Source organism: Theobroma umbraticum, unplaced genomic scaffold (assembly GCF_002168275.2).
Source record: "Theobroma umbraticum cultivar Fairchild unplaced genomic scaffold, ASM216827v3 scaffold_95.0, whole genome shotgun sequence".
NCBI classification, from domain to species: Eukaryota; Viridiplantae; Streptophyta; class Magnoliopsida; order Malvales; family Malvaceae; genus Theobroma; species Theobroma umbraticum.
Genome location: NW_018397257.1, coordinates 7,016,389 through 7,042,686, shown reverse-complemented (window position 1 = coordinate 7,042,686; position 26,298 = coordinate 7,016,389). Strand labels below are relative to the sequence as shown.

At 34.2% G+C, this 26,298-nt stretch overlaps 2 protein-coding genes across 4 annotated transcripts; both read right to left on the bottom strand.

The window, feature by feature from the left end:
• Nucleotides 1–552: 552 nt before the first annotated feature.
• LOC110412066 (abscisic-aldehyde oxidase-like) lies at nucleotides 553–11,018 on the bottom strand. 2 transcript variants are annotated; one of them, XM_021422489.2, is made up of 12 exons: nucleotides 10,866–11,018; nucleotides 10,504–10,656; nucleotides 10,134–10,304; nucleotides 7,122–8,807; nucleotides 6,110–6,363; nucleotides 5,740–5,946; nucleotides 5,282–5,500; nucleotides 3,504–4,469; nucleotides 2,548–2,643; nucleotides 2,266–2,364; nucleotides 1,777–1,966; nucleotides 553–916 (listed from the first exon to the last, which is right to left on the bottom strand). In XM_021422489.2, exons 2-12 carry the CDS (start codon nucleotides 10,580–10,582, stop codon nucleotides 699–701), a joined length of 4,185 nt encoding a protein of 1,394 aa, XP_021278164.1. In that variant the 5' UTR covers nucleotides 10,583–10,656; nucleotides 10,866–11,018; the 3' UTR covers nucleotides 553–698. The 2 variants fall into 2 exon arrangements, with proteins under 2 accessions (XP_021278164.1, XP_021278165.1); XM_021422490.2 differs by lacking the exon at nucleotides 10,866–11,018 and having other exon boundaries at nucleotides 10,441–10,598.
• Nucleotides 11,019–11,700: 682 nt separating this feature from the next.
• LOC110412362 (Spc97 / Spc98 family of spindle pole body (SBP) component) lies at nucleotides 11,701–24,543 on the bottom strand. Of its 2 annotated transcripts, XM_021422893.2 has the most exons (14): nucleotides 24,228–24,541; nucleotides 22,604–23,326; nucleotides 21,967–22,173; nucleotides 21,551–21,862; nucleotides 20,090–20,214; nucleotides 17,623–18,792; nucleotides 17,011–17,152; nucleotides 16,725–16,884; nucleotides 16,368–16,531; nucleotides 15,779–15,864; nucleotides 14,994–15,093; nucleotides 13,814–13,875; nucleotides 13,173–13,332; nucleotides 11,701–12,334 (listed from the first exon to the last, which is right to left on the bottom strand). In XM_021422893.2, the coding sequence occupies exons 1-14, from the start codon at nucleotides 24,381–24,383 to the stop codon at nucleotides 12,164–12,166; spliced, it is 3,738 nt and encodes a 1,245-aa protein (XP_021278568.1). In that variant the 5' UTR covers nucleotides 24,384–24,541; the 3' UTR covers nucleotides 11,701–12,163. The 2 variants fall into 2 exon arrangements, with proteins under 2 accessions (XP_021278568.1, XP_021278569.1); XM_021422894.2 differs by lacking the exons at nucleotides 11,701–12,334; nucleotides 13,814–13,875 and having other exon boundaries at nucleotides 13,179–13,332; nucleotides 24,228–24,543.
• Between the last annotated feature and the right edge of the window lie 1,755 nt (nucleotides 24,544–26,298).

The following is a 26,298-nucleotide window of genomic DNA, read 5'->3' as shown; positions in this document are numbered from 1 at the left end:
TGAGATTTGACAAGTTTGCTCACGAGACACAAACACTAATAATGATCCCAGGTTTAATAGTTACACATTCCAAAATTATATTATTTTTTAAACATCTAACACTTATATATATATTTCATATTAATTTTTGAGTAATGCCATTTAATTTTAGGCTTTTGTCTTTACCCTTTGTCCTTTTTTTTTTTATGTGACAAAATTTATTAGATAATCTTAGAGTGAAATTTACTAATTTATGGCAGGTTGAGTTATTCATAAAATTGAATATTTTCCAGATTAAGATCAAAAAGTAGTTTCCTTAATTTTTTATTTTTGAAATTAAAAACTAATTTATTAATGTTATAAATAGGATAGACGCTTCTCTTTTTAGATCAAACCCATTTGTGGCTTAATTTACAAATTGTTATTACTCAATAAGAACGTTGATACCCCTCATTTTTTTTTTTTTCATTTTCTTTTCTAAGAAAGGCTGGTTTTGAATGAAGCCATTAACCAAATATTAAGCACATCTTGAACTCTTCTTTGCTCTTCATTGAGTAACTCAAAGCAATACCATTTATTAACTAATTCTGTGCTTTATAATATAAATTCAATCTTGCTTGAAGTACAATAATAGGGTAAGTGATGTCTAACTGACTTGGCATAGTTTGTGTGAAAAAGTTTTTAAGTACAAATTTAACCACACAGCCTGCAGAATCCCATCACTTGGTGCTTATTGTCCACTGTAAGAACCTCTGAACACTATCAAGCCCACAGAGCTCCTTCACGACAGGCATGGTGGCAGGTACCTCCAACTGAAATGTAGAATTAGACTCGTCTAAGCCACCCCATGAATGAAGTTGCTGCCTGGCTTCTTTTATAGCTGCTCTTATAGCACAGTGTACAGAAACTGCTAGAGTTAACGGTGGCTCTCCAGAAGCTGCAAAAGAACAAATGGTAGAAATTGATAATAAGTATCATGTTTACCAGTCTCATAACTTTGGTTTTCTCTTTTTTTTCCCCCAAACTTATCCTTGTGTCCAATACATGAACTACTACAAACATTAACAAGCAGCAATTTGATCACCTCAAGCACCTAACTACATATAGTATAGAAGGAGAAATGACAAAATAGAGTACTATACTAATCTACACCAACTCTGCTATCCTTTTCATTATTTATTTGCACTTTCAACTGGTGACTTGCTACAAAGCAATCTTTTCACGGAAGCCACACAGGATTAATCATGTTTCTCCACTATCAGATATACAGAGTTTCTAGAAATTCAAATTTCAGATTATTGTTCCTGGTACAAAAGTCAAATATCTACAAAAGCTTAGACTGCAATAGTTTTACTAGACCGCTCAACTCCAGTCATAATTTTCATTACTTGAATCAAATCGGTTAGGCACTTAACCAAATCAAAAGTAATAACCTACATTGAGCATTGGAGCAATGATTGGATTCTATCCTTTGTGTGCATTGTCTTGCATTTTACATACATACATGCACATGAGCACACAAACACATACAAACACTCATAAAATACATGAAGTTGCAAGATGATAACAGGAAGTGCATACATTAGCAAAAGGGTTCTAGAAACCAAATGGTCAACTGAAACAAATATGACTAATCAAGCCAAAAGACAATTGACATTGATATTGCAGGAAATATTGACCAAAAAGAACATAGTATAGGTTTCACCATTCATAAAAGCGGTTTAGACATCAGATAAATATTTAGGTAAAATCACGCATAAAGAAAACAGACTAGGTTTGATAAAAATCTGAACTTGCCTTTTGATGAAAGTATACGTTTTTTATGATGTCCGCTGTTCAGGATTTCAACATTAAATTGTTTAGGTATAGTGTCCACCGTAGGGATTTTATAAGTCCAAGTGCCTTCCGCCACCACTAAGCCATTTGAGTTTGTGGGGTATTCTTCAAGCATAAAGAACCCTATTCCTTGAACAAAAGCTCCTTCAATCTGAAAAAGAAAATTGTTAATTCTTGAATCTAGTATCACAAGATCATGCTGACTAATCAATTGATTAGAAGAAAGGAAAACAGAGCAACTATAATGCAGATCCTATTCACTATCTCAACTCCCTGCATATTGAGACACAGAAAATCCTTCTATGGAAATGACATGTATTTAGATCAAGGGAAATTTAAAAATTCTTGACATGTAAAGACTAAATAACGAAAAAGAAAATAACATAAGCAAAGGCTCCAGCACAAATATGTTAAATTAAAGATCATGAAAAAGATTATATTTGGACTAACCTGTCCCAAATCCACAGCAGGATTCAGGCTTTGGCCGCAATCATATATGATATCTGTCTGTAATATTGTGGTTTGGCCAGTTAAAAGGTTTACCTCCACCTGCAATGTCAGATCTTCATAATTAGCAACTATAGGGTTAGTTTTCAAGATGTTAGTATAATTCATTCTGCAAATGATATAAGATGGAACCCAATCATGTTTAATGGACTATATCCAGATTTACTTCAACAAAGACCCCTAAGCATGAAAGACAAGCAGAATAGGGGCCACTGATATACTTGCCTCACTCACTGCAGCACCATAATTTAAGTATTGCATGGAAGAGAAGTCTGGTACATATAATGAATTTGTTGATAAGTTCACAGAACTCCCATAGGCCTGCATGTGGTGGATGAAAAGTGAGAAACTGCAATAATCATCTATATCAGATCAAGTATATATTCTTCTCTCTTAAGCAATCTATTCATCTATATCAGATCAAGTATATATTCTTCTCTCTTAAGCAATCTATTCCTATAAACAAATTCTCATCATGTAAGTGCATGAGGAAATAAAAAGGCAGAATAAAAATAAAGGCCCATATAAAATGCATTCCCATAATTTTTTTCTCATTTAACTAGCATGTTTGAGCCAAAAACTGAGAACCTTTGCTAAAATAATTAAAGAACAAGGCTAATGAGGCAACTCTTAAACCTCAGTAGCATATACAGATTATTTGCAACATTACATCTTCTTTATGGGAGCCATGAAAAGCAAAGAGACATTTAGCACATTTAGACGTAAAAGCTAGTGCCACAAGTAACAAACATAAACGAAGAAATCATAAATACACCTGGCGGTGTAGTTGTACCTAAAATAGAAGTTCACTAACAAGCAGTGGTGTTAAATATTATTAGTTATAAGAACCCTTAAATCAAAAAATGTGAATTATCTACAAAAGTAAATGTTACTACTTCAGTAAAGAAAACTACCCAAATTTCCAAAATTTGAATTAGAAAAATAAGTAAATGAATTATAGGACTCTAATCTAAACCTTTTGTTTTCCTTTACACTCTTCTCTAAGTATGGTAATAAGAACTTGAGTTTAACGAAGATCCTATAGGCGTAGAGATATCAGAGTAAGCATAAAAATGGGCTAATGATGTCATTAAAAAGGAGGGCAACTCTCAAAGTCCTCCAGCTGCCAAAGTGGAAACTTAATGAGTTGAGCTCGAATATGTAGAAGGGAAGATACATACCTGAAGAATCAATGTCTCCCATTTTATAGATCCCATTTGCTCTACCAATTTTTCCTTGAGAGCAGTAAGTCTCTCAACCAAGATATTGCAGCAAAGTCTTACAGCTTCACAGCTCGACTCGGATGTTGTGCTGCCAGCAGTGAAACCACCTTGAATTAAACTCAAGGTATCAGCTTGTATGACCCTCACCTTCTCCAAAAGTTCTTCTGTTCCACCACATTGGACCAAACTAAGAGCATATGCAGTCATCTGTTTTACCTTTGTCCAGAGACCCTGACCCAGCTCAATTCCCCCAACTTCAACAACAATAGATCCATCATGTAGAATGCTTACTTTCCCTGGTGTTGCTCTCAACATTACGTGGTGCACAATAGGCACTCGAGAAATTCCCCTTTTCCGCCACTTATTGCACCTATTAAATTCTTTTATCATTTCAGTCCTATGGTAAAAGCTTGAAGACATGGCCAACTTATCCCATATAGAAGGTAAAGTATACTCCAAAGGTTCACCGGCACTGGTTTTGAAAAATAATTCAAGGCTTTCGTAGTTATGGAGATTAATATTTCTGACAGAATCCACTCCCAGGGCAAGGGCAGATGCAACATGTTCAATTATAGCTTCAGCAATAAATGATGCCTGTACCTCCCCAGGGGCCCTCATTGCCGATCTACTTGGAAGGTTTGTTTTGCATACCTTTATATCGAAAGCTAATGCACCCCAGTCATACTTTCTAAGTGAACCAAGTATATTATGTGGCATAATTGGACTTATATCAGGTGACATCCCTGCATCAATTAGTATATCAAGTTTAAGGGCTGTGATCTTCCCGTTAGTTTTGAATCCTACACTGTAAGTTATTTTCATTGGATGCCTTCCCCCTGCCATTATCATATCAGTCTTGCGATTGACATACATCCTGACTGGACGGTTTAGTTTGTAGGCAGCAAGAGCGCATGCCGTAGAAACCTATAACATCACATTGTAAGCAGTCTGTGGCAACATAAATGGACTAATTAAGCAACACAAATAGCACAAGCTAGAGACACTTGTTTTGAGTTCTGAGAAACCACAAAACTTAGAGGATGTTAGGCGAGGGATAGGATCAAGAATCACTTCAGCATGAATTTAGAAAATAGTCTCCAAAACAAATGAACCTCCAACTCTATGCTTATTCTAAGTTTTATGTCCTACACAAATGTTGTTTCCTTCTATTTTGCTTATGTGAAGTCAACTAACATCAGTTATTTTAATTGTGGCCTTATATTCAAATTGGGCTCCCTATCTCTTTTGCTAATTGGTTTTAGGTCAAAAGTTTTATTACGATAACCATCAGCTTTCTAGTTTACATATATCTTTAATAGACTTCATTCAAGTTTTAGTTAAAGGAAAAAAGAAACAAAATTATTGCATATAATAATGCTGATGTGCAATAATATTTACCAGAAACACATGCCCTAAAAACTATTGACAAGCAAGAGTGAAATGAATCTCTATGTTGTTAACTTGTTATACGACGGTACTAAACAAGCATAACATGCAGATGGAAAACAAAATCAATCACATGGGTTATATTTGGCTGACTATACAAAACAAATCTATCATCTAAAAATAATATAAAATTAGTAAATTAGCAGCTCTAATTCAATATTTCTGTCTATAATTTTTAAAATAGCAATTCGAGGCTGGAAACAAGGAATACCTTGTGATAGTTGAGAAGAAAAGTTAAAAAACCAAGAAATAGAAGAAAAAATGAGATGAGCACACAGAAAGATACTAACAGGCATTGCTTTTATGGCCTTTCCACCAAATCCTCCTCCGACCCTTCTTGTAATCACACGAACATTGTGTCCAGGAACACCAAGGCATTTAGCTATTGTATCATGTGCAGTCTCAGGGCATTGACTTGAAGTGTATACTACCATGCAGTTGTCTTCATCTGGCACAGCAAGAGCAGTTTGTGTCTCCATATAGAAATAGTATTGTGATCCAAGTTTGATCTAGATGTAAAAATCCAAAGAAAACTTCCCATGATCAAGTTAAAAAATGGTTCTCAAATAAATGAGCCTATATGAATTTGTATCATGATTACTTTTCCAAAAAAAAGTGCAAAAATGGGTTGTACTAAAAGATATACTCACAGGGAGAAAAAGAACAAGGAATGTGGGAAAGGAAAAGGATAAATTGGGGTGGGGGAGAGAGGGAGAGAGCAGAAGCAACAATAAAGTATGAAAATTACCTCAGCAGAGAGAATTTGATGATCGGCTTCAGCCATTCCCTTTGAATAATCACCAACTTGTTCAGGGTAAAGGTAAGGAGGGACCTCAAAAAAACTACATCTCTCAAAAGCCTCTTCTACAGATAATATTGGTTCTAGATCCTCCTTGTCATAATCAATCACTGCAAGGTTGGCTGCCATGTCTGCATTTTTCTGTGTATCTGCAACCTAAGATAGTAATTTATAGGATCAAGTTTTAAATATGTCATTTTATTGATGAGATAGTGATATTATACATCAAAAGCCCTTAAAGGAAACTTGATGATGATTAAAACAAACAAAAACAGAGGCCAGATATGGCAAAGTAACAAAAATGAAACCATGGAATTACCACTAAGGCAATGCGCTGACCGGCACATTGAGTAAGCTCATCTGCATATAAAGGTTCACTACCAAACATGGTCTGAGAACCTACATTCTCCCCAGGAATGTCTTTGAAAGAAATAAGTGTGGTGACTCCGTCAAGTGATGATCCGGGCTTAAATTTTATGCCCTTCACCCGCGCCAGAGGCTCTGTGCTATAAATAAATGCTCCATGTAGGCAATTTCTTGGAGATGGAATGTCATCCACATAAACGGCCTCACCTACAAAATATGGTGACTGAGCAGCATTGAAAATATTTAATTGTACAGTGCATGCAGCAGGTAAATGAAACTTTATAAATGAAAGCTAAAATAAGAGTGACTTTTACAAAAAAAAAAAGAAACAATCTTGGATACATCTGATCCAATGTATTCTTGATGAATCAGGAAACAAGAAGTTAATTTTATCCACAGAAGCATTTATGTTTAACATTTTAAATAACAAGGCATTATCCAAAATAAGCTTAATAGCTGGCAATAGTTTCAAGCACAAATTGTGCTTAGAGAAGCACAAGTGTATGCACAGTTGCACTAGCATGTTCCACCCAATTAATTACCCTCATCAAGAGTAATGCTACTAGAAAATGGCAGAAAAGGATTGATAACATAAATATATACTCCATCTAGTTAGTCACTTTTGTTACATGAATTTTGCTTTTGGAAGCAACAAGAAAAGATATCTTTGAAAAATTAAAAAGTACAAATAAAACTTTCATGGCAACAAAATGCATGATTTTGCTTCTAAATAGAATAATCATATTTGAATTGGTGAAATATTTTAACCCTTTTTTAATCAAAAAATGATATTTTTGGGGGGCTACTTTCTTTTGTTTTATAGCCATTTTTGGAAAATCATAATGCAATTAACAGAAAGAAAAAAAAAAAAGCAACAAAAGTAACAACCAAATGGAGTCTTAAAAGTTGTTACTGGTGAACCTATGACTGCAAGATCAAAGAATAAGAAGTAAGATATGACAAACCCGAAGCTTGGATGGTGGCTCCAGCTTTTGTAATTGGCTTTCCAACCGGATGGTATTCTTCACTCAACTGAATCACCTGCTTTGCAGATGATAACAAAGTTGAGGATTTGATTTGATCAAACTGGTCAAAATTCTGTTTTATTTTGGAATCCTTGAACAGCAAAGAGCTATTAGATCCATCACGTTGAAAGCTATTAGTATCTGCTGGGTTGTTAATAAAGGGACTTAGGAACTCAAAGAGAAAGCCAACAGCCAAGCTGGATCTATAAGCTGGACAGGAGGTCCCGTCTTCAGGTAATACAGTACTTTCAACGAGTTTAATAGCCTCATATAGAACACCTACATTTAGCAATTTTGCAGATAGAAACTCTTCAACTTTCCTCGCTCTGATTGAATGTTTTGTTCCATAAGCACCAAAAGCCAACCGACAGTTATTTAGAATAATTCCAGCAGAATTTTTACAAAGAGAAACCTCAGCCAAGAAAGCACCATTCAAATAGGAAAGTGCATTTCCAATAGGGCGTGGTGCAGCTCTGTAGGTTTCATATAGCAAGTAAGAAATATCCCTACTTGACTTCCAGCATGGAATTTTGATGCTTACAAGAACACTTTTGGAAACTAATGGAGGCCTCCCAAGGAACTCTTCCAGCGTGATCTTTTCATGTCTCTGACCGGTCAATATATCAACCATTGTATCCACAGCAAGTAGTATTGTAGCAATATCTGATGGAAAATGTTTCCTCTGAGCCATTATCAGGTTTCCTCCTATACTAGCTGAATTCCTTATAAACCCTGAAGCAATCCTTTCCATATGGTCAGCAAGTTTTTTGAAGACTAGTTTACCTTCTTGGTTAAATTCACCTTCATTTACTTCCTTCATAGCTTCAACAGCTTTAGAAATTGGCACAGATGCTCCAATTTCAATCCCTGCCAGGTCTTTCCTGATGATTGATAGCTCTGGAATATATCTCAAATCAATGTACTTGTTATGATGTACTACTTCCTTATAATAACCCATTCCTGTGTTACCAACAACAATCTTTGTTGAGGTTCCATCATTCTCCTCATCCATTTGCAATAAGCTTTGAAGCTGCTCAAGACTAACAGGACTATACCAATAATATCCTTCAGATGCCAGATTGACACCTGCCGTAATTTCCTTCTTCAGAAACTCAGGAAATGTACAAGTTGCATTATTATGATGGTATGGAGGTAATCTACTAAGCTTTGCTTCATCACTTTCTCCTTTTTCCCAAAAGGAGTTTAATCCCAAATCCTCCATATCAACATCAGCAGCAAAAGTTTTACAGGCATCAACAATGGGTCGGTAACCAGTACAGCGACAAAGATTTCCTGCAATAGACTTTTCTGCTTCAGAAACTGATAGCTTGGAGAATCCAGGACGTGGTTCTGGCCTATTCGTCTTATCAGCATTGACAAGTGCTGAATAAAGAGAAACACACATTCCGGGAGTACAATAACCACATTGAGAAGCATGGAAACCACTGAATCTTTCTTGAATGGGGTGAAACCCATCCTTGCTATTTCCAACCCCCTCAGCTGTTGTGATTGAACATCCATTTACACTACAAAGTAGTGTGAGGCATGAACTAACAGTAAAATCGTCAACCTTGTCATGCACAGGGTCATACTTGGACAGTAGGACAACACAGGCACCACAGCCTCCTGTCAAACAAGAAAACAGTATCAGAAATCATAAATTTGGCAATACAGGACAAAAGGAGATACAAAAATCAACAAATAGATAAGCCAGCTCTAAACTAATACTAGAATGACTTCTAAACAATTCGCTTCCATAAAGCAAAACAGTTACTTGGGTTAGAGCTGGCTGTTATTGTCTAAAGTCTCAAACTATGAAAGCAATCCAAGATTCAAATCAACAAGAACTTTTATTTCCTCTGCCTTGTAACGGCAGATACATAAACATAGATTAGACTGATGAGCAGATAACCAAACAAAATTATTAACAAAACTGAAAATCTAAGCACTACAATAATTATTGAATTTACACAAGAAAAACTGTTTGGTACATGTTAAAACATAAGACCCTAATTTATCTAAACCTTTTTAGTAAAAACATATGATAAATGTAAATAAAAATTTAATTTCCAACTTTAACTATTCAACACTCAATTTATGAATAGAATCTGAAAAAGGAAAACCTGCAGAATACTAAAATTCATATAAAATATGAAAATAAGTATGATGAAAGATACTGAAAACATGGAAATTATACCAATATTCAAAAAAGTTGATAAGACATGGCAAAAAGGATTTTCCTTTTTCTGGTAACAGCATGAACTGGTAAAATGATTTAAGCTGACATATTCTAGATTCAAGAATTAGCAAACCATCACTTAATAATTGCAATTTTTCAACTCAAAATATTCCTGTAAGTTATAACTTATGTAATAACAAAACAAATTGGTAAAAGAATAGATTTAAACTATGTTTTAAATTTTCACTGCTTTATATAGTCATCTAACAGTGTTAAGACCAGGGTGGTATGCCCCTCTCAAGTACAAACAAAAAAAAAAAGTGTTCAACCACCAATTTTCCCTGTATTAGGAAAACCAAAATTTAAACAAACCATTAAATGAAACAGTCATATGTTTATACAAAATTGGCATAAAAAGAAGTGCTTCAAAAGAGTGAACAATCATCAAATTTGAAAGTGCAAAACAATTAAACCCAATGCAGCAATGAAAAACCATGGCAATAATATAAACTTTTACATTCAGAAGAAGAAAATCCAACTACCCATCAAAGAAAAAGTAATGCACAATAAACTATTATATTGAAACACACGTACGAGTCTATAGGCAATAACAAGTTTAAGAACTTGACATCCACCCATTTAAAGAAAACACATCGACCCATTAAAGAGAACCAATCCAAAATGAAACTTAACGTTTATAATTGATTAGAATTTCAAAAAAGAAATAATATTACTTTCATAAAGAAATAGAAAGAGAAAGGAAAAAGACAGACCTTCACCACAGCCAAGCTTGACACTTTTGAAAGAGGTCTGGGAACGCAAGAACTCAAGCAAAGTAGTAGAAGGATCAACTTCAGAGAGCTCAAACCGCTGTCCATTAACTGCAAAAACCAGACTTTGTTCTGTTTTTGTTGTTGTGGTAGTGTTTGTGTGCTCACCCATATCTAAGAGCCACACCCGAAACTGATTAGTGATAACTGACTGAGATTCTCATTAACCCACACTCTAAAAAGTAACACAAAATATGGGTTGTCCAAGCAAAAGATAATGATGCCAATCAATTCAAAGGGAATATCTTACCCATTTTTCGTTGTAAAAAATGATGTCACAACTTATAGTGTTTGTTTGTTTCTGTTTTTTTACCTAGATGGAAGTGGAGAAAGTGAGTAGCAGTTGCAGCAGTAGCAGTTGTTGTGCGGTTACGTATGATATTGTTTGCCATTTGGAAGTGACAATTTTCAACGGTCTAAGTCTGACCAAAGTCACTACTTGCAGAGAATGGTGACGGGGAACAGTCTGATAGCAGCAATCAGGACCGGGAATAAGAAAGAGAAATGCTAAAGCATGACTACCGGACCGTCCAATTTCTTTAAAAAGATAAAATGCTTATAAAATTATTATTATTATTATATCCAAATATCACCGAAAATTAGCATTACTTTGAATAAAAATTTATTATTTATAACGTAAATTTGATCAAAGTACGAAAAGCAATCTTCCTCAACCTTGTCGGAACTGTTTGCCGTTACTACTTTGGATAAGAGCGAGCAACTTTAGAACTCTAGCCTCGTGTAGTGGGGTCTCAGGTTTCGCCTCAAATCAAACCCATCCTACAGTCCACAATGCGGCAGCCTGGCCAGAGAAAGTGCATGAATTTTGGAACTTCGGATGCAGCTCAATGTCAATGCTTGTTTTAATAACCTTAATAAATAAATAAATGTTCACAAATTAATTATTTATCATTTTATATCACTTTTTAAAAATAAAATAACATTACTATTCCTAAACTACAAATAAGTTCAAGAAGGTTTATAAATTAATATAAATCAAATTTAAGTAGGCACACGCATAGATTATATAAAAAACAAGTTTGTGTAATTTAAAATCGCTGGTGAAAGATAAGAATAGTCCTATATTTTAAACCCTTGAAATATCTTATTTGTCATAAATGAAAAATCAAATATAGAATAAAATAATAGGCCATGCCTTCACACCCAGTGAATGGTTTGTCTATGGCATACGGCACTGTTCTTTGGATAAGGTTAAGGATGTGACAAGAGCAATGTTCCTCGCATATAATTATTCCATTGTTGGGTTATATACTAGCAAAATAAAAAATAATAATTCCTTTTTGGTTTTGAGCTGAGCTGAGCTGAGCTGAGGAACGAGGACTAGAATTAACAGAATAGTCGGTACACAAACTAATATTTTACAAATATGGACTGCCTTTGGCATTTTTCTCACTTACAGGAAAAGGCAGACCAATGAAAATTATCAACACTATAGCTTCGATATGAACTGCATGTATGTCCAAATCAAAAGGCCAGGTCCAAAAACCCCTTTCCGAATCAAAAAAGAATATCATTAACGCTATAACTTGCTTCCATACTATAAATACGAGACATTTACAGGCCCTTTTGTTGAAAAATATTGCAACTCAGAAGCATATTCAAGTTTTTTCCCTTTGAAAATAATTCAATAGGTTAGCTAGTAGGCCAATGGAAAAATTTTAGGCTTTACACTGCAGCTACGACGCCAGAAACACCAAAAATCACAAATTGGATGTCACAGCTTACCTTGTCCAACCAAACAAGAGATTGATTCCCCACCTCGCATGAACAAGGATCCCCACAGCAGAGCATGATGATAGATGCAGGTTGGCTGCAGCTAAGTGTCCAACAAAATATCAAATCTAAACCATGATGCGGTTTCGAGCTTCTACTGTTGAACTCATTTCCGTAAACTCATATCTCAAATAAGGAATGCAAATCACTGCCTACTTTCAATCTGCATGGAAAGGAGTTTAGATTGAGAAAGCATGACGGCCCATTTCATTTCCATTACAGTAGAAGTCATTGTAGTTGAGATATCCCCAGAAACAGGAAAGCCCAAACTCCCCATGTTTAGGTGATTTGATGTAGAGTAGATGAAGTTCTTTGAGATTTTTGTTGAACTTTTGCTTTATGGCGAGAACCTGCCAAACAAATGTAATTAGTAGGCTAAATAGGCATCCTCTCATCTATAATGTTTGCTGAGACATAAGAAATTAAAATCATTTCACTTGCTGCAAACACTTTCCTACTTGTTCAATGGTTACTATCCCTTCTCAGGGATCTTTTGCCTTGTAATACTGCCAATGAAAATAACCTCTCAAGCCTTCATTAAAATATCTCCTTGACATCATCATTATGTTTTACCAGTTAATTTTAATTCCCTCCCTCTTTAGTAGGGACCCCCTTTTTTTTTTTTTTTTTGAAACCGAGTCCCATCCTTCCCCTTTAATACTTTTTCAAAATAAAGAAAAGAAAAGAAAAGAAAGATTTAAAATTTGCTCTGCTCCTAGTTATCAATAACTTGCAAATAAGTTACAGACACAAATACCAGACTTGTCAACCCATTTGAAACAAGGCCATCAAAGTAATTTCCGTTTACCATAAAAAGGATGTGAACTGAGCCACCACTAAGCATAACTCACCAAAATAAAGTTGCTTAATTAATTCCAATAAGAAGCATCTGCTAGCATTTTCATGTAGCTTTCTTCCTCAAAATTCAGGTTGCTACTAGTGGTGGTACATAAATAAAGAATGCTTAAATGAGTAAATCCCATAGAAAACAGTAATGCGATGAAGGTGGTACATAAACAAAGAATGAATAAATGAGTGCATCTTATAGACAACAGTAATGCAATGAAGCAATTCATGCCCAGAGTATTATAACTCCATCATAGCACAATCCTTGCTTGCAAATAAAGAAACTAAAAGCTCAGATTTTAAAGCATATTGAAACAGCATGCAAATAAATTTGAAGGTTACCTGGGATATATTTATCCTAGAAAGTTTATCCGATAAATCATCTTCAGCAAGTCCTACATTCCATATATCCCCAGTAAGACAAGACCGGAAGTCTAGGGCACATTGCAAAATGTTTTCTATGATGCTGGCTATAGATCGTGTTTCATCAGAGAGAAAACATCTGAGAAGTACACATGTAGTGTTAGTGAAGAATCATCTTTACTCATTACATAGCCAAGCAAGACCAAATAATGTGAAACTGAGCATGCCAAAAAAATTATGCTGCCTATTATAGCTTTGATCAAACCAAATTTGGCAATTGAATAAGAGTAGATGTGAATAAAGGAATTCTGGACAATGATGCATAAAGCAGAAGGTATGAATATTTCAAAGCATTGCAAATTTACAAGCAAGCAGCCCAAGCAAACAGAGGGACAGATAGTTGGAGTAGCAGCATATACGGGTGATAGATAATTTCCAAGTTCCAGAAATATTTCTTGGTAGGGAGTTTGAAATTAGAAAACTTAGTTCAAAGGGGATCAAGGCAGTAAGACCCAAAATGCATACTATTATATCTGAAAGAAATTAAGTTTTTGGTTTTCAGAAAAGAAAAGGGTAAACTGAAACTGACAACTCAAACTTCAAAAGGAAGTACATCTTACATATGTAGTGAATCAATTAGATATGACATATGCACTGACTCAAGATCCATCATATCCTTGACCTGTAGAACCATGAAAATGTCTCAAGATATAACACAAATATGAAGAATTTTTTCCTCAGATTAAAATAAGTAAAAGTCAATATTAAAACAAACTAATCACGTTACAAAGTTGACAAGACAAAGAAAACAAGATATGGAAGTATGGAACTGAATTGAGTTGATATTTGCTCTGGCAGAAACTTTCATATTAGACTAGAGGAAAAGAAATAACGAAAAATCAAATGCAAAATTTTCTGGACAACCAGAAGAGGGTAGGCTAATTTGGCCATCTATTGCAAAGAAAAAAGAATTCATGGGACTGTATAAGATTGAAAGCCGCACATGCTTCTTGTTATGAGGCGGTCTGGTTCAAGCATCATATGCCTAAACAGGCTTTTCGGTTGTAGTTAGCCATCAAGAAGAGATTGCAAACAATTGATTTTTGGGAAGAAGAGGAATCATTAAAAATTCTCAACAGTGATGTTATGTCATAATGATTCAATAGCGTGATTATATGCATTTTAACTATTCAGTTACAAGGAACTATAGGAAGCAACGTTGTATTTCTGCAAGATGAAAACGTCAAAGGGCTGTTTTGTCATGGATCAAGTGCATCAATTATTTTTCAGGCTCTGTTCTTAAACAACAAGGAAAAGCAAAATGTAAAGAAGGCTTTGGATGATAAGGCAAATGTTAGTAAAATTCAAAACATAGCTTTGCTGGATCTGCCAGGTTATGCTACATAGATAATGAACATCACTGTACTATGGTGTTTTTTCAATCAGTTATTTCTTCAATTGAGATGAATGTTAGTTCAACTGTACTTTTTCCACTGGATTGCAATAAAGTTAATTGCTTACCAAACAACAAAGACAACCCAAGCCATTTCCCATTAAATGGGGTAGGCTATATTTCCCATTAAATGGGGTAGGCTACATTGATCGTATTTCTTTATAGTCGTATTCAAAACCATAATCTCACTAAAGTCAGTAAAAGAAGGTCCCTGAAAAAATTCTGACTCAAACAGAAAAGAGAAAGACTTAGCTTCAGGCAGGCAATGCACAAAAACCACTTTAGTAAACTGAATACACAATTGGCATAAGAAATAAACACAAAATGTGAAAAGAATTTTCCAAAACCTTGTGCTTAAAGGAGTGAAGAAACTTGCACCATGATACATGTGATAGTTGTGACTGTACATATTGCTGTAATGTAGATACAAAATGGTTGACCTGATGCCTGGCATAGAAAAGAGAAAAAAAAATGTTACTTGATAAAATGAAGACCTAAATGCCAAAGGTATGTAAAATTTACAAAAAAAAAAAAATAACATCAAAAGTTAGACACCTTTTATACAATGGATTCTGTTTTTTTTTTTTTATGCTTTCTACCTCAACATCACATATGACAATAGTTTGACGGTAAGAAACCAAGGAGATTGGAGAATACATTCTCAGATATAACCATTTAAACGCTGAAAATTTTAATTTATTTTTATAGGCCAAATTTATACTCCCTACTGCACCATTAGCCAATCCTCTAGACATGAAGGGTCTGAGCTCCTTAAGAAACTAGAATGTAGGTTTTGACTTTAGCACCAAAATTTTGAGGAAAAAAGAGGATCAAAAAGTAAAAAAAAAAAGAGGTCACCCACACCGAAAGAACCTTTACATTCAAAGAGAGTGAAGATTGGATTACCATTTAGAAATTCCCATTTCTCAAACTAAAGCTTAGTCAAAATATTAGAATGCCTCATATTTTGCAAACCTCCAAATAGCAATACTTCCAAGCTTTCATCAAATGATGCTCCAAACAAGTGCAAAGGCAGATAGGCTATAAGTGTGAAATGCTTTGCTCTAAGCCAAAAGGGCAAAATACAAAATCAAAGAAATTATGTGCTAAAGGGAAGAAGTATTGACCATACCTCAACTTCATTAACATGTTAAAATGGCCCACTTCATGTTCATGTAGTGGGGAATGACGTTTTTGCCTTATCAAGTGCACTACATCCTGTAACGAACATTTAAGTACCTTATCAAGACATGAATTCATTTGAATTTCCATGATTTCCAAAACCCAAGTTTCTAATTCATGTTGCAAACACTTAACTCTCAGAAAGTACAACATAAAGATTATAAATGCAAATTTAATGTTCTGAGAGAAGCTTGGACAAGAGAAAATATGAAGTATACCATCATTTGGGTAGAACTAAAAGATTAAATTCTTTAGTGATTCTTTGCTCAGTTTTAGCATTGAGAAACTACATGCAGATATATGAATATTGGGTAATACACCAACACTTGATCAAGATAATTATAAACAGGGAACTATCAATTTGTAATATATATATTTAACACAATAAGAATGAAAACAACTGGGTTTGACTTAAGAAATTAAGCACTAACTTGGTTCAACTTTCAAGGAAAAGAACTTGTTGCCAAATATCATGTATGTTTGCATACATGCATATGCAAGTGTGAATGTTCATATCTCTGTATGCATGTCCCTTGTACCTTTAATGAGCACCATACATCAGTCAATGAAAAAATAGCAAGCTTCAGTTGTATCAGAAAGTTGAATATATCAGCATATATTTTTAATGCACCAGGAGTCAAAATAATGCTGACAGGCCAATCCACTTGGTAGCCCAGACCTAAAAAGTCAAAGGATCGGACACCTGCCATTATTAACAGCCCATCAGAATTAGGATGATAAATCGAGCAAAAAAAAAGAATTAGGATGATAAATAAACCAAATAAAGAATTCCAAGGTGGAGGTTGAAAAGGGAATAAAAGGAAAGGAATAGGATCTGAGAATGCTGATCTTTGAAAAATAAAGCGAGAAGACTTTCAATAACTATATAATTGTACCGATTGTAGAAGTTGAGAGAGGCATCATGCCATGTCCTTTTGCATACACATATAACCTATCTTTATGATGGTCTCTTTCGCAGGACGACCTCTGGACTGACAACTCAAGAAGGCCTTGAATTTCAGAGAGTCTCCGATCCACCTCTGTAACACACCATTTCTGTTGATTCCATGTAAAAGTAAATGCATTTTAGCAATCACATAATATTCAATTCTTTTTTTCTGAAAAACCATACAACATTCAAATATTAAAGCATTTAAGTGAGCCTTAGACAGGTGGACATACATGATGGGAAAGGGACATAATAAACAAATCTGCCCAGTCTGCCAGTTCCATGAAATGGTATCGTCGTAGCGCTAGCAAATGTTCTTGAAAATCAAACCCTTCTTCAAGCATCTTGATGGTTAACTTGCTGACATAGTTATATCTTATATAATTAAGAAAAACCACAATCCAACATAAAAATGTTGAGCAGAAAGAAGACTGGATAGGGTCAATTAGAGTTGGTCTACAAGTGGCACCGTAAGATAGGACTTTGACACAATTGAAGCTCTCATTGGGGTTACTAAATGCATATCTAAAATCTCAAATTTCATATATTTATAACAACCTCAAAAGTATATTACCAATTTGTTTGTGGCTTTTGGTATTATTTAGACAGCCAAATTTTGTTAGCACGTGTCACTGCAAAGAGATTTATATCTAAAATCAAATATTAAAGACAATGGTAAATGCAGCATATGAAAGCATGCCATTCTATTCTATACAAATTAAATTCAGGTTTGGGCCGGATATCTAGCACCAATAAAGAACATAAGAAAAAATAATTGGAATGATAAAAAGTCCAAACAGAAAATGATTATCGTTCCTCCACATCTGGAATATGAGTAAGGATACTGAAGCAAGATTTCCTGCAGTAAGCATTTGTCAATAACGAAATCAAGTGGTATCTCAAACACAGAAGATGCATTCAGCTTGACATCTCCAATCCCATTACTATTAGGGGTGCTAGAACTACCAAGCAAACACTCCCAATAACTCCCACCAGAAACAGTTGTTGAAATGACATCTTGATTTTGGTTCTTTAACTCCAAAGGTGGAGCAGCATAAGAAACTTTTGCATTGTCAACCACGAAACCATCTCCTCCATAGCCTCGTTCACCAGACTGATAACTTGTACCATTTGTCAGAGAAGAACTGGTGTCCTCAGATAATTCATGTATAAACCCAGCATCTAGTCTTTTGACACAAACCTTACAAGGGTCATCCACTGAAGAAAAGTCAAAGCAAGGTAAAGTTTGTTGGTAGTCTATGCTGCTTGCATCACCGCACTTGCTCATCAGGTGGCAAAGAACATTTTTTGTCAACATTGGGTTTTTGCTGAGAAGGCTGCCATTGTAAATAGGCTTGAGCTGTTGCGATGGAAATAACCCCAAAGTAGAGTCCTTTTGGAGTTGATCCTCGTTTGAGGCATCCACTGTTGAAATATTGTTGCTAGCAATTGATTCACCCAAATGTTGCACAACGTTATCGAAATATTGCATATTACCTTGTCTCATCTTTATGCCAGAATCAGACAGATGTAACCTTTTATCCTCCCTGCAGCCTCCATCAATATAAAAAGCATTACTCCTTACACTGTCAACTGGCCAGACCTTGTAAGGTAGAATATTTGCGCATTCAGCTTCTGCACACAACCAGTTTGACTCAAGGTGCAAACATATGTTGTCACACATTGTCCCATTGGATTCAGAATCTATAAAATTGGCATGGTGACCTGTTCTTTCAGAAAATTCCTGTGAACTACTTTCCACGTGGTAAGAATTTTCATTCTGAAAAGCTTGTTGCAATGAGCTATCAATTGGGTGACTGACAGAAAAGCTTAGTGCAGAGAAATAATTTTGTTTAGGCCAAACTGAATGATTAGATTGTTCAATCAACTGCTCGGACTCAGTTTGTCCTTCAAAACTACTCATTGATGAACACTCAGATAACTCAAAGATGTCAGCTACATGAGAGGACCCATCTTTTGTACTAGAGTCATCTAAATCATTATCATCAAGAGACCTGAAAATCAAAAGAAATCCAGGTCAAACCGGAAAAGCATATGAAGTAAAATGATGACAATGAAAAAAGATTTGAAGCTGAAACATGTGACAGAGTATAAAACAATCATAGTGAACAATGACTGGAATTAATGTCAGGCTCCCCTAATCTTGACATGCCTGAATATATTGCATACTTTCCTGATGTTATTCAAGTCATATCTAGCTTGCCAGCATAGTCCTTCAATAGTTTTAACAAGGATTTGACCATCAAATCCTTTAATTTACAAAAAAATTTAAGTGACCAAAATAAAAGGAAAATATCATGGAATAACAGAATCACTGATCCATTTATGTTGATGCTTTATCAGGTGGAGAAGATTACTTATTTTTCTTGTGGTAATGTGCAGTAGAAAATTTTATTTAAATCAGATTTTCTGGATATAAGATAGGCAGTAGTATATTAGTCTTATATTGGGTTCATGCTATCGAGCCTATGTTTCAATCTTGGAGATGTTTGAAATCAACTTTGCCAGCTTTCCCAAGTTGGATGTCAGGCCTTCATAGGAAAGAGATTAGTGAAATCTTTCCAGTTCTAATTCTGCTCTTTTAAGGTCGCACCAAGGAGCACTATCCCTCAGTGGAACAAGGTTTTTCATCTTTTCTTCTAAAATTTATGGTTTCAAATGCAATTGAAACCTGCAACTGGTCCTAGAATATGGGCACCAAACAAATAAGCCCATTGCAAGACCTCAAATCAGGGAGACAACATGGGCACCATTTAAATACCTGCAATACCAGGATGAAATAACTTCTGCAACCAAGTTTTCCTTGGTCATGGTCATGGCTAGATGCCTGAACCCAATTTTGGGTACTAACTTTTCTTGTTTTTTTTCTACCTTTTACCTCCGAATAACCTCCAAATATTAGGTTCCAAACACTAAATTCCCAAACTTCAAGATAGGAAACCTCTAAATTTGAACCACTCAATCACTGTAAAAATTAAATCTTTTCACTCCAAAATAATCAATATTTCTTTTAGGCAATTGAAAAATTTTTCACACAATTAAAAATTAAATGCTCTATCACCTTTATCAACCCTTGGGAATAGAAAATTTGTTCCTTCATAATGATAAATTTTAGGTGGTGTTATCAAACCCTTAGCCTACTTGCTGTATTACATTACCAGTCTTATCAAGTGTTCAGGAAAGAGTTTTAGGGATGGGAAAAAATGCCTTTCTACAATTTAACCCGGACATCGGAAACAAAAAAAAAAATAGACATTTATACACATGCACAGAGAAAGCGAGAGAGATTACACATTTGGGCAACTCTGTTGAGTTGAAGTAATAACCAATCTGTCATCCACTGTGAGTGAAGCTGCAGTACTTAGGCTGCCTCCACCATTACCAAAGAAAATAGGTTCAGCACAATGCAGAATGCCCTAGAAAATGAACATTTGTGTAAGGCACAGGAAAGAACTGGGTAAAACAGCATTAAAAGCATAACAGTTGCCCATTGGCAATGAATAACACCTTCACCATTTTACAACTTGAACTCTTATCCTTGAGAGTCAAGGTAAAAGGGTGAAAAAGAAAAGTTTCCAAGAATAAAGGAATATTCACATTATTTACCCTATCTACTCCATCAATTCCAGAAATGGTTTACTCCTAGGTCTGGAATGGGAGTCAGAAGAACAGAAGAAATTTACACAGCTCTATGCTGAAATAGCAGAATCAGTTTAAGTTCTTAGCATACAGAACATCTAACAGGGGTAACTAAAAGTTTACTTGGTACAATGGCCAAAAAAAAAAACCTAATCTTTTTCCCAATAAATGGATTCTATGATGCTTTAAAATATCCTTCTTTTGTATGATCACTAAATACCCTAACTAATTATTAGTAAATACTGGTCCTGACACAAGGTTAGAATTCTAGCTCTTTCAGATTACTGCCTAAGAAGTTATCAAATGAGCAGGTACTGTATGATATTTACTATTTTTTGTATTTCCAATTGGTTTTATGGTTGACGTTTGATAAAGACTTGGCACTAGATAGGTTACATTAACAAAGCACATCCACCTTGCCACATTTAATTTCCTTCACCCATTCAGCTATTGGATGCGCTGCGTAGTGTACCCTGTTACCGCCCAGAAATCTGATGTATGAACTAACGGAGTATTAGTTACAAATAGATCTTTTGGTTGCAAGAATTGCCCTGGTTATTTTGGTAACAATTATTTTAGGTAAAGATCAATCAGTTCACATTTACTCGTCAAAAGAGTTGATCTCTAGAAAGCTTATTGTCAAGAAGCTAATAGAAGTAGCTATGTTTCAGTTAATAAAAGTTTTACTCACAAGAAAATTTTTTAGAACAGGCAGGATATTCATGGTTAGAAGCCAACCTGAAATAAAAATTATCAAGATTGAACATTTAATGGTATAATGAGATACAAGTCATAAATTAGATTTCAGCATTTCACTAAATAAAAAATGAATAAAGCACTAATCCTCCTCGATTAGTTAAGACCAAAGGGCTATAAATTTTATGAGAGCTAGAACCATGAATGGCCTAGACAGCCTGCAGCATAACATTAATTGTTACAACTAGCTATATAGGTTGTTGAACCATCGTACACTGCAAATAATCATAAATAAATAAACAGGAGAGGAAACAAAATAAACACAAGTTATAGTTGCATATTTTATTATCACCTACTTCACACAGCACAGAGGAAGAGAGCAACATCATACAGATACCTACAAGAAAACCATGATACCTGCTGATAACTGAATTCCAATCCTGTCAGAAAGCTTTCAAGTTTCTCCTGCATGCTCTCATAGTAATTATTCCTCATGAGAACCAAGGTTTCTATATTTTCTTTGCCGAAAGTGATTGAAGATGCATAAAATGGATTGCTGCCCGCAAAACCACTCCAGCAAGGAAGAAAATCTGAATGAGTATGGTCTCCACGGTCAACATATTTACGAATTTCAAGCAATTTCATTAGAACTTGAAGCTGCTGACCAGCCCTGACAAGTGGAATCAAAACATCCTTCAGAAAACATGGAACAGCAGCTCCATCCCGCTCCTGACACAAATAGTCTCAACTAAGACGATTAGAATTGACAGAGACACGATCAAAATATGAAATATCTATACATAATGAATTAAACCCATGTCATAACTGATTACCTTGACACTTGCCACCAGAAAGTCAATTGAGATGCCAGCTTTACCAAAGGAATAATGTTGTAACGTGTCAATATATTCTACTACAAACTCCTTATATGGATCATTAATCTCAGCTTTAAATATCCATGACCTTATAAATTCACAGTATGGTTCACATGACTGAAGAAAGAGAAACTTCAGTAAAGAACAGTGAGCAGGATCCGCAACCTACAAGAAGAATTGGCTAAAAAAGGATTAATTAGCAGAACCACAAGGTTGAAAAAGTATTTCTCAGAAATAAGATGTTTTTGGTTCTTAATAAGCTTCTATCTTTCAAACAAAAAAAGGAATGTTCAAAAACTTTAAGCAACCAAGAACTTGTAACTTCTGATCGTTCAATCAATAAAGCCCCATATATAGTGGTTCTAGACTCTAGAGGTACCCCACCACAATATGTGCCCTTTCTGATGGCAACAAAAAAAATGTTTATTGACTATCAGTTTTAGCTTATAAAAGAGTTTGGAAATTAACACTGGACAGTGAACAACCATGGTAAAGAACATCATACTATGAAGCTTGATTGGTATAAAGAGTAAAATTGACAGAAAAGAAATTTCTAAGTAAAAGCAACGACAACACAACATTCAATTAAACTAACCTTTAGCTGTGTGTACAAGTAACTAAGCAGATCACCTCCTCTGTAGAAGTTATGAAATTCCATAGTTGCTTTATAAATTAATTCTGCAAAAGAAGATTCTGAGAAGCAAAGAGATAGATTATGCAGGTTGCAAATATTCCCAAGAGCTTCAATCTTGGTCCTCAATTCCTTTGTGTGCAGGTATACCTCCAATAGTGTAATTTCAGAGTAAACCACACTTGTAAGACAGCCAGAAGACACACACGAAGAGATTTCAGCACTCTTTGCTGAACGCCTTAAATTTACTGATGCATATAATGTGTCCAGTGCACAAATGTACCCTTCCAAAACCTTTCCTACAGCAACAGAGAATGCCTGATTAACAAGACTGTATCGAGGACCCTCTTCCTCTTGCACTTCACAGCCACCATGATTTTGATTGTCTGCTGCTTGAGAATTTTCCCAGCTCTTTCCTAGCGAATATGAATTTCCACTGAGATTCAAATTCTTGAAATAATCTACAAACTTACGGAGAAGGAAAACTAAGAAACCCAAGCGGCCTATGGATAAGAGAATCTTCCCCAGAGCATGAGTGCTCAAAGACCGGTTCCAAAGACTAGGCGTTTGGTGAAAAGTCCTATCAGCAGGATCAGAACAAAAGGCAGCAGAAAGCTTTTCTACACTAATAAGAGATGATTCTACACCTTGCAGTGCATTCAGAGCCAACCTCACCAAACTTGCCTCCTGTGACAAAAATGCCATCTTGATTATTTTAAAGAAACAAAATTCATTAGTGCAGCTTAAAAGTAATCTGTATGGTTGATCATATTTGTAAGAAGAATCACCATGCAACAAAATATATCATTAGAGTCTCAAAGAGTGCACTTTCTTCATGTGACTCAAAATGGATCTTCTACAATTATATTGATGATAAAAACAACGGTTTGATTACAGTAGACAAAATCATTCTATAGGGAAAAATCATAGTTCTGCACATTCCCTTACCACAAATTGCAGCAGAGCTCATTTCAGTTAAGTTTCCAATTTTTTTCATTTTTCTTTATATACATGCTGCGTGCTCAAGTTACAAATAATTATTCAACCAAAACAACTTGATGCAGCATGCTTAATTAGAGATCCAGCCTGCCAAGTAACTGCTTATTCAAATCATAAAAGCAATCAGCAAAGTAGAATCTTAATCCAAAACGACAAGCATTTGGTTATTCCTTTTGCAGTTTTGCTAGTGGTTTTTCACTTCCTAATAAAACTCATATTGTGATTAAAATTGATTCACAAATCATTATTTCATACAAAATTAAATTAATTTTCTTAATAACATTAGTTTAGCTTAAGTAACTAAACACATTTCGTACTTAATAAATTTTTCTAAAGAAAAAAATGAAGAAAAGAAACGAAATGTAGGAAATATAAGGCACTAAAATTACAAGAACTCCAGAAGAAGAAAAAAATCAGCATCAAAGCTTGCCCATGCAATGTAGTCACTTGATCGTTGATGTAACCGAAAATGTATGAAACATATAAAGCCAAATTACACCTAAAAATTCTTACATATAACTATAACTATATATATATATATATATATATATATAGAGAGAGAGAGAGAGAGAGAGATGATTAGGCTTACTGAGACAGATGATGAGGAGGAAATGGGAGCTTGAGAGCTGGGAAGAGGAGGCCGGCCGCTCTGAGAAGGAATGGATTCCCAGGTTCGAGGAGGGAGCCATGGATCTTCTACCTTAAGCTTCCCAAACAACGATGCGAAATTCGTTTCCACCGCCATTTTTCTATTCCTATATCATCTATTGACTCACTGGGTTACTGCAACTCTTCCAACTCTCTACTATCTTTTCCTTTGTTTCACTTCCGAGGTTTTTTTTTTTTTTTTTTCTGGGAAGGAATTGAATATGCAGGCCGCCAGATTTACATTTTTTTAAAAGGCCAATGTTGTATTTTGGAAATACGGTACTGTAGATGCGGTTTTTCCTGGTTCACCAATACACTAAAGCCACGTAATAGAACCAACCCCTTCTTAAATTAATTAATTAATTAATTAAAAACAAAAGCCTTGTCAAGCCTGGGCTGATTATCAATTCTGATCTTTTCTAGGCCTATAAAAGATAAAGCCCAGTGTTCCTGCTCCATGACATGCATACCTCGCAAGCTGAGCTTGCTTTTTGGATTGGGCTTAAACTGAGCTTAAGTACCCGTTTTGTTTGATTTATATTTAATTTATTTATTGTTTAAAAATAAAAATTGAGTCAAATAAAATTTCGTAAAAAGTTCTTAAAAAAATAATTTTTTTTAAAAAATAAAATCTGAAAAAAAGAACTTTAAAAAAAACTTCAATTAAGAGCTTTTTCTTTTCTTGTTTTAAAAAACACGCCAGCTTATTAAAAAAGTTATTTTTTCTCAAAAAAACCTTCTCTCTCCTAAAAATACTCTTCCCTTTCTTCCTATCAATCTCCCACTCCTCTCTCTTTTTCTGCAAATCAAGGGTTTTTTATTTTTACAAAAATTAAAAAGAACAAAAACAAAAAAATCAGAACTTAATTAAGGTATTATTTTTTTCATTTTTAGTTTTGTTTTTTATTTTATTTTTTATCATTCTTTATTTTTTTGAGTTTTGAAACTCTCTTTATTATTTGATATTTCTCAATTTATTGTTTGATATATCAATTATGTGATATTTATTTATTCTTAATTTTTTTTATATATGTAATATTTATTGATTATGATTGAAATAAATCAAATAGGTTTGTTCATGTTAATAATTTGTTCATGTCAAATAGGTATGATAATAGTACTTTTTCTTTTGTGTTTTTGATAAACCAATTGTTTTCTCAAATAGAATTAAAGTCTAACTCACTATAAGAGATCATATTTTTGATTAAAATATTATCTTTTTATCAAAACCAAATTAACTTAACCTAATTTTGATAAAGATACAAAAATAAATAATATAAATCCATATTTTGATTTTACAAGAAAATTTAACAATTATAAAACTTTGTACTATATAATTTAGACTTAAAATTTCAATTAAAATTATGAAATAAATGACAATATCTATTATTTTCAACTAATTGTGTATAGAATAAATTTTCTTCTTAAACTATTTTATGATGAGAAAATGGGTTCAAAGCATTGGATGATAGTCATATGGGTAGAGTTCGTAACCAAATAGCTACGGCATTGATGGAAAATAAAAATCATTAATTTATAAATTATTTATAAATTATGTGTTAACTAGAAATTATTTGTGAAACTCTTTTTTTATGATTTATTATTAATTATAAACTTTATGTTATATAAAAATGCTTTTATACTTTTAAAAATTTATTTTAAATTGATAAAAAATAAAGTTAATTTTTTCTATTTTGAGTAAAGAAATTCATGATTAATAGAAAATTATTTGTTAAATACCTTTATGGTAATTTTAACCTAAATTAGAGTTTATATAAATTATTTTACCAAACAGCTTATCTATAAAAAAGAGCTTATAAAAATGAAATTTATCAAACAACTTTAACTTAATTTTAAAAACTATTATTTTTTATAAGAGCTAAAAAAAAATCAGGCCAAACATGCTCTAAGTCGGATTCAATTCCACCCGAACAAAGTTAATTTTTTCTATTTTGAGTAAAGAAATTCATGGTTAATAAAAAATTATTTGTTAAATACCTTTATGGTAATTT

What these genes read in the sequence shown, in the direction of transcription:
- LOC110412066 (XM_021422489.2), bottom strand. Translation starts at nt 10,582, where the DNA reads ATGGCAAACAATATCATACGTAACCGCACAACAACTGCTACTGCTGCA. An exon ending in CAAGCTTGGCTGTGGTGAAG is followed by an intron (nt 8,808 to 10,133) that starts GTCTGTCTTTTT and finishes CTTGTTTGACAG; the next exon opens with GAGGCTGTGGTGCCTGTGTT. An exon ending in ACGTATACTTTCATCAAAAG is followed by an intron (nt 917 to 1,776) that starts GCAAGTTCAGAT and finishes GTTCTTTTGCAG; the next exon opens with CTTCTGGAGAGCCACCGTTA.
- LOC110412362 (XM_021422893.2), bottom strand. Translation starts at nt 24,383, where the DNA reads ATGGCGGTGGAAACGAATTTCGCATCGTTGTTTGGGAAGCTTAAGGTA. An exon ending in CTGCAGGAAATCTTGCTTCA is followed by an intron (nt 17,153 to 17,622) that starts GTATCCTTACTC and finishes TAATTATATAAG; the next exon opens with ATATAACTATGTCAGCAAGT. An exon ending in TCTCTCAACTTCTACAATCG is followed by an intron (nt 16,532 to 16,724) that starts GTACAATTATAT and finishes TAATAATGGCAG; the next exon opens with GTGTCCGATCCTTTGACTTT.